This window comes from Dromaius novaehollandiae, chromosome 28 (assembly GCF_036370855.1).
Source record: "Dromaius novaehollandiae isolate bDroNov1 chromosome 28, bDroNov1.hap1, whole genome shotgun sequence".
NCBI classification, from domain to species: Eukaryota; Metazoa; Chordata; class Aves; order Casuariiformes; family Dromaiidae; genus Dromaius; species Dromaius novaehollandiae.
Window position 1 is genome coordinate 3,129,324 of NC_088125.1, and position 11,662 is coordinate 3,140,985.

The 11,662-nt window shown below is 52.5% G+C and overlaps 1 protein-coding gene across 1 annotated transcript; it reads right to left on the reverse strand.

Annotated features, from left to right (window-relative positions):
- Positions 1–6,438: 6,438 nt before the first annotated feature.
- HOXC13 (homeobox C13) lies at positions 6,439–11,453 on the reverse strand. Its single transcript, XM_064498476.1, has 2 exons — positions 10,736–11,453; positions 6,439–8,596 (listed from the first exon to the last, which is right to left on the reverse strand). Exons 1-2 carry the CDS (start codon positions 11,379–11,381, stop codon positions 8,340–8,342), a joined length of 903 nt encoding a protein of 300 aa, XP_064354546.1. The 5' UTR covers positions 11,382–11,453; the 3' UTR covers positions 6,439–8,339.
- Between the last annotated feature and the right edge of the window lie 209 nt (positions 11,454–11,662).

Genomic DNA, 11,662 nt, shown 5'->3' on the forward strand with positions numbered 1-11,662 from the left:
CGTCGGGGCGCGGGGGGGAAAAAAAGTGAAAAAAGTGCAATGTATGGAAAGCGGGAACGGAGGGAAGGGAGATATTTGAGGGTGTTTTATGGGTTGTTGGGTGGTTTTTTCAGCTCTTTTCTGTGTTGCTCTTTTTTTTTTCTTTTTTTTTGAAAAGAAACCCAAATGCCCACCCTGTTTGCGCCGTTTCTGGGGGCTCCGCATTCCTCCCCGCCCGCAGCACCTCCCAAGCGCTCCCTTGCCAGGTCGCCGCCGCCGAAGTACCGTAAATATCGCTGTAGAGGTAAAAGCGCTGCGCGGGGGCGGCCGCGCTCCGCGGAGGCGCCTTCCGGACCTGGTGCCTTCCCAGGGAGCACACAACACCCCCCTCCTCTGTTTCATACACTCCTCAACCCCCCCATCGTTTTCCCCCTCTTCACTTTCCCCCTTGCAGAAAAATACTGGGCTTTGAACTATCCCCCCTCCCCAGCGCTGTAAAAAAATCAAATGCCAGCCCAATATCTAATTTAGGTGCTTATTCATATTCCATGGACAGCTCCTAAAGCTTGGAAACCTCTTTTCCACGTTTACCCTCTCTCTTTCTCCCTGGCACATCTATAGCTATGCTACGTACATACCTTGGAGAGATACGTGCATACCTTCCTACACGCATTGCCTGCAAAGGAAGAAATACGACTACTACAAATATTTTGCTCAGAATGAAAGTTTTGGAGTTTTTTTTTTTTTTTTAGACCTTGCTAAGGAATTTTTCTCCCTGCAGGTATAAGAGCAAAGCTGCTCGCAGTTTCTCTGAGTGTCTGCTCGGTGCGGAATCAGCCTTTGCAACGCTGGGCAAGCGGGGAAGGGAATAGTTTATATAAAAATGAGCACGTGATCCCTGGACGTGGCCATATGAATTGGCTTTGTGCTCTTTTTTTTTTTTTTGAAAGAAAACCCTTGCTCTACCTTGCTCTTTCTGGGCGAAATTCCCCCCAGAAGACGGTGCCCGGGTGCAGTGCGGCTTTGTCCTCCTGCGGACCCGGGGAAAAGTGCGTTTTACCTTCGACAGAGTGGCCGGGCATTTGGGCTTGTCTTCTTAATTGAATTTGATTTTTTTCTTGTTGCAAATAATGATAATAATAACGATAATAATATGGATTAAAAAAGCTGCCGGTGGCCTCCAAGGAGGCAGCTGCAGGGCTGAGCTGCGGAGCAAGTGAATCGCGCTGGAGTCCTGCATGGGGATATTGCCAGGATGGGCACCAGAGCAAGGGAGAGGCAGGGAAGCACCACCAGCTCCCTTTTTTAGAGCTGGGAAAGGCTACAGCCATGCTCAGAAATATATTAACAAAAGGGAGAGCTCCCTGCTCCGGTGGCCTTTCCCTCCAGCGAAAAAAATCCCAGCGTCGGAGCAAGGCGCAGCTCCCGCTGCAAGCAGAGAGCAGGTCCAAGGAGGAGGGGAAAAAAATAACAACAAAAAAAGAAATCCTAACGACTCCTTAGCAAAGCTCCGGCGTTTCCCCGGGAATCTCTCCTCCGTGCAAAATGCATTTTTGCAGTTCGGGTGCAGCGCTCGTGCTTTCGAAATGCAGCAGCGCTTAAAAGCGAAACCCTGAGCCGAGTCCTCCTGCTCGGGGCACTGACACTGCTGCTTTGGGAGGTCTCTGCTCCGTGCACAACCCACCCCGAGCTTCCCCCGGCGCCGGGCTCCGGCTCTCCAAAAAGATACACCGATTTCTACTTCGTGTCCCTTGAAACAAACCTATTTTTGATTGTTGTTTTTGGTCTTTTTTTTTCCGCCGCGTTGCTCCCCCAGAAAAAGTTGCCCAGCCCTTTGTGCAAGCAGTCGCGGAGCTTTCTCCATTTGCAGCGATCCCCGCTTTCAGGTAGAGACCTTTTCGACCCAAATATTTCATAATCTCCGCGGGGGGTTTGTTTTCCTCCGGCTCCACCACTCGCACACGAAGCTTTCAGAAAATTTCCCCTTAGGAAGCAGCCGGGCGACGCTCCCTGCCCTTGGCAGCAGCCACCCCCGAGGCAGGGGAAAGAGCCCCCCCACAATAAAAAATAAATAAAAGAGGGAAAGAAAAAGACGGTGCAAATTCAAGATTGCAACGTCTCAGTTCAAGGTCACTGTCTAGTGTAGTAAATAGGATCTACATCTTATGCAAATGACTGTCTCGGATGAGCATCAGTCATTGCACTGAGAGGAGCCGGAGGGGGGGAAAAGCCCCAAATTCTGGGCTGGCTCCCCTCTGCCCTGTCCCCCGTTTTGGCACTGTCGCTGTGCTCCGATTTTGCCCGATTTCACCCTGCTTCTAGCAAGCGTGAGAAAGAAAATCTGCCCTTCCCCTCTGCCGGGTTTCAGGCTCCCCCTCCCCAGCCCGCAGGGCTGAGCTCGGCGGAGGGCTCCTATATGAACAGGCTCTTTCTTCCTCCCAGCCTGGTTTCTTGGGGAAAAAAAAATCATTGAAAAAAAAGTAAAAATAAAATCAATACAAACGGCCCCAGCCTAATGGCCGCAGCAAAATATTTACGTTTCAAATGGGAAGGAATTACCCCCCTCCTTCGATTTTCTCCCGAAAAAGAGCATGAAATTTAACCCTATTAGAGGGGAGCATCGCAGTCTAAAATATATATGTTGCGTCTTTCTGCTGGAAAAAAAGGGAGACGCAAATTAAAATGTGTCCTTGTGCGTGTGCAGGTCGGAAGAACAGATGCCTTCTTTGCTTAGCTTTTCTGCTTAAATTCACCCCCGATAGGCTGGGTTTTGTAAAAAAAAAAATCGCCTTGACTCGAACAAGAAGTTAGCTGCCAGGGTCGAAAAGAAAGTGTTTAGAATAAATATATAGATACATGACACGGGGAATAAAATATAGACGGGCTTTGGCAAGACCACAGAACTCTTATTTCGGATTAGCTATATATCATTTAAGCCTGCCCCGGTTATTTTTCCTGATGTGGAAAATACATGTCTATGTACACCTTATATATATATGAGTATGTAATACAGTGTATGTGTATATGTATATATATGTATGTGCATGGAGAGAGGGTGGTAAAATGGAATACGAAGGAGCTGGGCAAAAAATATTAACATGGAAAACGGGTAAATAAATGAGAATAAAAATGTCTCCGACACTTTAATTCATTCAATATACGAATCACCAGGGCCAGCTTTCGTTTTTAGAGAAGGCACGTTCCAGCATTACGAAAGCTCCTCGCTGAAGGCTTTCCTCGGTGCACTTAGCAGTTAAATGCCTGCAATATCCTTACATTTTCCCCAGCTTTGCCAGCAGAGGATCTTCTCCTCCTATTAGCTTAATGTAAACTGACGCCTGCATCCTTTGTAAGGCAAAGGTTTATGCCCAACTTCGGCGGAGTTTGCTTCGTCCGCAGCTCTGCTCCGGCTCCGGGCTGGAGTTTCGTGCCGAAATCCCTTGGAGGGCGAAGAAACCCACGCAGGCAACAACTGTAACAACCACCCGCTCCACGGGCTCGGCTTCACCACTGTTTTAAGTTCTCCACTGGAGAGCCCGAAAAGCGTGAGCTCACTTATTTCATGTTCCCGGCTATTCAGGAAGGGAAGTTTGAGGCAAGGGAAAGAGTTGATGAAGCCTCCGGCTGGTCCAAGCGTCGCCTGAAGCAGCTCAGCTCCCCCCCTCCCAGGGCAGCAACTTCCCACCAAAGCGGAGGCGACAAAAGACGCGACATTTTTATATCATTCCTAAATTCTCATAAGCTCGGGGGCTTCCAAGGGAGCAGGCAGAAGAGCAAGAAAAGAAGGGAGAGCAAGAAAACCACCGTGCTGTAGAAGTTTGTGGGATGTGCACGCACACAGACACGCACATATCGATGGCTGCCAGTGTCTCAAGAAATAATTTCTTGGCAAGCCCTTCGGATATTTCCTTCTGCTGCTGAAACGGCCCTTTTTAAGGCCAAGCCCTTCGCAAGCAAATAGAAACAGCAAACCAGCCACAATTGCACTCACCTCCGCATCGAGCGCGGTGCTGCGAAACCAGAATTCCCCCCTCCAGAGTAGGAAATTAGCCTTTAAAAGATGCATTTTGTAAAGGTTTGCAAATGTGAGCAAGCAAACAAAAATAAAAAAGGATGGGAAAAAAAGGAAAATGGCAGGAAACCAAAAAGAAAAAAACCAAAAAGAAGGGAGAGGGAAATCCCTCGTCCGGGATTTTACCATAAAGGCTGCGGTTGGGAAGTTATTCAAAGTACCCGATACAAAGGAAAGAAAAGGCTTAAACTTGGGAAACTTCCTTTTCAGGACTTTATTGTTGGCCATTAGCCCGGCTGTCTAGACTTCAAATAACACCTTGTTTATCTGTAAACAGGAGCCGGAGCTGCTCGGGGATGGCCGCTTAGGGGAAGATCAAGGGTGAGGGGTCCCCTCGCTTATTATGCCCGCAGCTCGTGATGTCAAGGTCAACCAACGCCTAGTCACGGTCAAGGGTAATACAGGAGTGACGTCACGGCTTGCTGACCTAATAGCCGGCAAGCCGAAGGGCGAGCGAGATGGAGAAATGGGGAGATAAGCCAGCAAAAGGCAGCAATTATTTGCTAAAGGGAAAGGAAGGGAGAGGGGAGCAAGGAAAGCAGAGGAGCGAGGTGGGAATGCCTGAGCCTGTGCTTCGCACCTCCGCGTGAGCTCGCCCTCCGCGCCCGCGGAAGTTAATCAAGGGAAAAAATGAGCTGACCTATTTCTGGGGCTTCGCGTGTTTTGCTCGGGTTGATCTTTTTTCCCCTCTCCTCTAGGCAAGCGTCTCTTCCAAAGCCCATAATCTTGGAAGAAGATGGATGACCAAATGGCTTGAGCCATAGGTTATATTTTGCTTTTTTTTCCTCTTAAACACATCCTGTGCCTGTGATCGGGAGGAAGGAGCTAGCTCCGAAATTAAGCGGGGGGTTGTTTTGTCCCAGCAGCCCTCAAAACACTTTTTCTCCCCGGGACCGACGGCATTAAAGGGACGAACAACGCCAAGTGCCACCGGAGGTGGAAGTGTTGAAGGCAAAGGGATATTTTTCGGCCGTGAAAGCTATTTTTCGACCATGAGAGATATTAAAAATATCGGGGGGGTTGTGGGCCATGGCAGGAGAGAGCCTGGTTTCAGAGTCTCGCCCATATCTGCCAGCGAAGCCCATCAAAAACCTCCATGCCCTAAGCCGCAATGAATTAATTCCTTGTTCCTTCTTTGCTACTTCTTGCTGCCGGTGTTTTCAATATTCCCACGCCATTTGAAAGCCTGACCGACACCCAAACAGACCCGCAGCCCCTTCTTCCCTGCACAAAATTAAGCGGCGGTTGACAAAAACGTCCAGATTTGGAAACTGCCTCCCAAGGATCCGTGAATAACGTGGGCTCGATAATCCACCTTTGAAAAAGTGCATTTATCACTAGTCCCGCATCCCCTCCAAAAATCCGCGCTCGATAATCTCGCTTTCCTCCACTTTTTCCCCGGACTGGCCAAATTCAGGTAGAATAAGGAAGAATTGGACTCCGCAGGGATAGACACACACCGAGCAATATATTCGCTGTCGGGATGTCGGATTTGGGCTTGTCTGGAGTCGCATTTAGTCATTTCAGTGTCTGCACACACAGCAATAGGGTGAGCATTTTTTTTAATCCAAAACACGTATTTTCGCGGCTCTCGTGCTCCAGCCGTGAATTTGCGCAGTGTTTCTGCGCTGCCCGTGATGCTGCGGAGCGGCGCAGCGCAGGTTTCTTAACAAATACCCTAATCCCGCTCTAGAAGTGCCGATGGGGTTCTCAAGGTATCGCAACATTTACTAGCTGAAAGTATTGGAAAAAAAAATCAAATCTCTGCCTGTCTTCCCAAACCACCGAAACTCTCGTCCTGCAAAAATAAATACAAGAAAACCCCCCCACAGTCTGATCAACCCCCCCAAGCGCCTCCGCTCATCAGCTCGACGAGGTTAAAGAGCTCCCAAATCTTCTCGGGATTGCTAAATTTAGGGGGAAATCCCCCTCTTTTGCACGGACACCCAAAGGGATGGGGAGCTTGAAGGAGGAGACACAGAGCCGCCTTCGCCCGTGCGAAATAAGCCACGGAGCGCAGCTGTGTCCCACCTTTTTCGGGAGATTTGGGATCACGCTAGGAAATTTCCGACGGCACATGGGGCTTTCCCGACTTTGGTGTTTGCTCTATAGGCTCCAAGGTGCACGCTTTGCCACCGCACCCGCAGCTGCGTAATGTCCGCACACCCTCGCTCTACAGCTATCCTCTGCTTTTATAAAGCTATATATATCCCCGTGCGCGCACACATTTAAAACACACCGCTGCAGAGGAACATCCACGAGAGCTACACATTTCATACAATGATATAGCTAGCTGTGCTTACATATATCTATGTCAGCATATATCTATAAAGCAGACGTTTTCAAATATTATATGTCGTACATAACGTACCTATACATACACAGAGTTACGCAGATCCTTTTAATACACAGACTTATATAAATTACATGCACACCGCTATGCTTCACACGCATACATGTGGCTTACATTTATATTATGCATGTATACCGATGCCCAAACCGTTCAAAGCAACGGTCGCACGCGGTTATATGCACACTCCATTATATGCGCTGGAGCAAATATATATATTTGGACATATATATTTGCACGCGCACGCACTTCTGCACAAGAACTTTAACAACTAGCGGATCTATACGCGTATTTATGCAGACAATCATGCTGATTTTTCCCCGGATGACTTTATATCGCTTGCTTCTCCCCCCCCTCGTGTAAATATTCCCACGCGTTCAACGCAAATTTCAGCAGCAATATCATTGGTTTTGGATATATAATTTTAAAAGCCGCTCACCCACTTTTTTTTTTTTATTTGATCCTTTAACGAGGTGGGTCAATCTAAAAGATATTAAGGTCGATCGCAGTGCGCCTATGGAAACAATAAGCCGCGGCTCCGCGGGCGCGGAGGCAGCTGCCGAGATTTTTATCTGGGGCCGGAGCCGAGTCAAACAGGTTTAGCAAAAAGCATCCTTTGAGCCAGATCCCTCTCGCACCCGGGAGATTTAAGGAGATTAGAAGCGTCTCCGGAAAGTCATCGCGCCTTCACTCTGCTCGGGTGGATAATTGCGGAGCTGGGGAAAATAAGGCCAAAAAGAAAAAAGGGGAAAAAAAAGCTTGCCTTGGCTGGGCTCAGCCTCCGCGTCTTTATTTATTTTTTCCTTTCTACTCACCGTGGGAAGCAGCCCGCCTTGGGGCACACGCATCTGCGCCCCGCATCCTCCGCCCGATTTGGGGGTCCCTTTTATTTCTCTTTTCTCCCCAAATCTTCAGGGTCCTCCGCTCCTTTGGGCGACCTGCCAGGCTGAGCTTATAATTTAGGCTGTATTTGCAATCGGGTGAGGAGCAGGAGCCCCGAAGAGGGTCCCGGGAGGAATTAAAAAGGAAAAGGGCTGCGCTGCTCGGGTGCGGGCGCACAAAGAGGGGCACAAACAGTTGGCGGCCGCCCTTTCTCCAGGCCAAAAAAAGGAAAAAAAAGCGCTATTTATTTTTAGGAAATGTAATCTCGCATTCGGTACATCTCATCTGGACACCACAATATTATATACATATACAAGACATTAAAAAAATGATGCTTTTACATATCGAAAGAACACTGTTGATAATTAGTCGATTTAGAGAGGGAAAAGGAACAAAACAAAACCCAAAGACAATACTGTGCATTTTCCATATTGTCAGCGGAGGACAGACATTCCAGTTTTACGGCAGAGAAAGATAAACCCTCATGAGAAGAGGCCAAAAATAGGATTGTATAGGAGCTCACTTTCGTGTGTGACCTAAATTAGTGCTCGTTAGTTTGAAGTGATACAGAGGAACGATTTTCTTCCCACAATAGCAGCCTTATCTGTTTTTTTTCAGTCCCTAGTGATGAAAGAAGACAAAGCTGATGCAACTTTGCTCTCCATACATTTTACATCAGTGTGTGAAACGGCCAAAGATATGAAAGACTCATCACTGCAGAGGGGCTCGGGCTATACAGCGTTACAAGGTGACACTCAGAGTTCATCTCCTTTAACGTAACTACACTTTTAGCTTATTATTTTTAAAAATATACACAGCTGAACCTCATCAACGGATTTCTCAGCGCAAGAACCGGGTATTCACAGTCAGCGAATGGGACAGAGGGATAAATCAAAGATGCGTCGCGTATTTGAGTGTGTGTGTGCTTTTTTAATGTCGCCTTTTTAAATAATTTCCAATCAGCAGAGGTCCAGTGATGCGGTGAGACCAACTACCGGATAAATATTTCTGCTTCTCGCTCGCTTTCTTTGCCCTCCCCGCCGACATCGTCCTCTGTCAGGTCGCGTGGAGATGCGCTGTCTTGGATTTGCTCACTACCTTCTTCTCCTTGACCCTCCGGTTCTGGAACCAGATGGTCACTTGCCGCTCGGACAGGTTGGTGGTGGCCGAAATCCTCCGTCGCTTCTCTTTGGTGATGAATTTGCTGGCCGCGTACTCTTTCTCCAGCTCTTTCAGCTGGATTTTCGTGTAAGGGACCCTTTTCTTCCGGCCCCTCCGATAGCTGCTCACTTCGGGTTGCAGGGGCACCACGTCTGCAAGGAAAAGAAATAAGGGGAAAAAAAAAGAGAGAGAGAAGAAGAGGCGCTGTTACTTCATCCCGGGGCGTGGGATGGTGGTTTCTCCACGTCGGGGAAGCGAGGAAGGAAAGAAAGAAAGGAGAAAAAGGAGAGGGTGGGAGAAAGAGGGGGAAAAGGAGAAGGGAAAGGAAGAGAGGGAAAGAAAGGAGGACAAAATGCAGGCAGCGAGGGGAATATTAATATTGGGGAAAGGCCGGTTTTCTTGGCTTGTCTACGCTGATAAACATCGAGTCACTCCAATGTGCAAAGATAATTGAAGGGACCTTCCAAACAGACGCATTTTCGGCAAGGCTTCTTCTTTCTTTTTTCCCCCTTCCCTCTCTTTTTTTCCTCCTTTTCTCTTCCCTCGGCAGCAAGTTTGCGCTTTCCCACCCGCCGCAGAGGCGCAGCCGCCACGTCCGCGCCGCGGAGGGGAGGGCGCAGCCCGCACCCAGAGCCCTCCCGGGGCGTCGGGGCAGCCGAGACCCCCCTGGGGGGGCAAAACCGCCCCCCAAATCCCCCACCGGGGGGGTTTCCCAGGGAGGGAGATACCCCACGCTGCGCCGAGGGGCTCTGCGGGAGGCGGATATCGGAGGTGCGGGGAGCATCCTCCCCCCCTGCCCGGCCGGTCCTGGGGGTGCAAAGCCCCCCCAGACCCTGAGGGCACCCCCGGCCCTTTCCCACCGCCCTCCCCGGCTGCAGGGGTGGCACCCAGCTGCAGGGAAGCGAGGGGAGGGAGCGCTCCCTCGCTCCTTGGCAAGCGCCAAAGCCCAATTATCGCTGACACCGGCTAATTCGGGAGCCCCAAAGCGCCTCTGGGGCGGCCGGTGCCTTTGATATTTGCCAGCGCAGGGAAATTTGGGGGCCCCGGTGCGGAGGATGCCGCAAAAAGGCCCACGGCGAGTTATGGGGTGGGAGCAGAAATCCTTTTCACGGACATTCATCAGCGCTGCATGCGGCTGGGGGAGAAAGCGGAGGGGCTGGGGGCTCCCCAACCCGAGGCTTGGACGGCCAAACCCCCTCCCAAATCACAAACCCATCGCTGCATCCAAAAGCGCCGCGTTTTCCCCATGCCAGAGCCACCCCTGGCACAAATTTCCCCCGAAATCTCCCCAAAAAGCCCCTTCCTCCGGCCTTCTTTGTCCCAAAGGAGCACAATAAAGGACCCCGTGTCCCCCCCGCACCTCCCACCCAGCCAGGGCTGACACGACCCCTCCTTGCTCCCCATCCGAGAGGGCCACGGAGCCGAGCGGGGGGTTTCCCCCCTCGTGTTTTGGGTTATTTTCTCCTTTTTCTCCCGGCGGCTGTGACCTTCTGCACCCAAAGGTGGGACCCCGGCGCTGGAGCGCGGGGCCAGGAGCAAGGAGGCACCATCATCTTCCTCCCTGGCTCCCGTCGAGGGCACAGAGGGAGCTTGGCCAAGGGGGGAACGGAGCGAGCGGCCAGCAAACGACCTCTTCCCTTGGTGGCCCGACAAAAAAAGATGCTCCAGCTCCTGTTTTTTGTTTTTCTTTGCCGTTTTGGGGGCTGTCAGCGCCGCAGGATGCCCGACCTGGCGGCAAGGTGGTCGCCCCAGCCCGTCTGCCTCGCTCCTTCCCCTTCTCACTAGCTTAATTTGTCACTTGACACCTCTTGCTCTAATTGCGGGTAATTGCGGTATGATTTACTGTACCAGCACCAGACGCTTCTCGTTTTGGGAGCGAAGCATTAGAGAGAAGGGTGTTTTGCCCTTTTTTTTTTTAAGCTCTACAGAAGTGTCGAGCAAAGGGAAAAAAAGGCCGAGAAACGCGACGAGAGGCGCTGGTGGGTGAGGCAACAAGAAGAAGAGGGGGGGGAAAAAAAGTGGGAGAATTAAACGGCAAAGTTACTTTCCAAGCAAGCTCACGGCGTGTATTTTGGTTCAGAAATGATTGCTTCACCTTCTTTCCTATACATGTTCGTACACATTGCCTTGCACAGGAGGCATTCCAAAGCGATTTCTTCCCCTTTAATTATATATACAGGCACACGGGGAGATACATATATACGCACACACTCATGCACACGGCCCGACGTATAGTTTTAGCCGGCGGTTAGTAAGCAGGCAAGCATGGGGGGGGGGGGGGGGGAGCCTACCTGGGAAAGGTGATTTCCAGAGATGCGCCGACTGCGATTGCTCTTTGGAGCAGTACATTTGCCCGTCCCAGCCGTTGGAAAGAGCCCAGTGCTGGTAGCCTTCCATGGGAAGCAAAGCGTCGTGCCGCGGCTCCGGGTGGCCGCCGAGCGCCGGCACCACGGACATGTCCAAATAGCCGGGCACCGCCTGGTAGGAGCTGGCGAAGCCCGGGTAGAAGGCGAACTCCTTGGCCCTCGACGGGAGCTCCTCGCTGGGCAGGGGGCCGCCGCCGGCCTCGGGGTACTTGTCGCCCGGGTGGTAGGAGCAGGGCTTCTGCTGCAGGTTCACGCCGTGCGAGTGGGACAACCTGCAGCCGTAGTAGCTGCCGCCGAAGGGGTAGCCGTAGCCCAGCGCGGCGCTGGAAGCGGCGGCCGACGGGCACTGCCGGGGGGGCTCGGCGGGCGCCAGCTCCGCGTAGCCGCCCGCTTGCGGCGGCGGCGGCGGCGGCGGCGGGGGGGGGCCGAGCCCCGGCGGCGGCAGCATCTCCCGGCAGGGCCCCAGCGCCTCCATGGCGGGGCGCGGGCGGCCCTTGTCATGCGGGGCGTCCTCGCAGCGGCACACGAGCCCGTCGGGCCAGCGCGGGGGGAGCGCGAGCGGCGCCGTCATGCCGCGCCCGGGCCGCCGCCGCCGCCGTCGCCGCCGCCGCCGCCGCCGCCGCCGTCGCCGTCGGGGGAAGCGCCGCGCCGCGCCCCGCCGCGCCGCGACCCCCCCAACATATCGGCGCCGCGCGCGCATGCGCCGCCGCCGCGCCGCCGCCGCTCCATTAAGAAATCCGCCGCGGCCACGCCCCCCGCCCCGAAGTACCCCCGACGGCCCGACCACGTGACCCCCCCCCCCCCCCGCGCGCCGCTCCCCACGCCGCCGCCTCTCCACGCGCGGGGACGGGA

Coding starts and splice junctions, on each gene's coding strand:
- HOXC13 (XM_064498476.1), bottom strand. CDS start 11,381: ATGACGGCGCCGCTCGCGCTCCCCCCGCGCTGGCCCGACGGGCTCGTG. Junction 8,597..10,735: donor CTGGAAATCACCTTTCCCAG/GTAGGCTCCCCC, acceptor TTTTCCTTGCAG/ACGTGGTGCCCCTGCAACCC.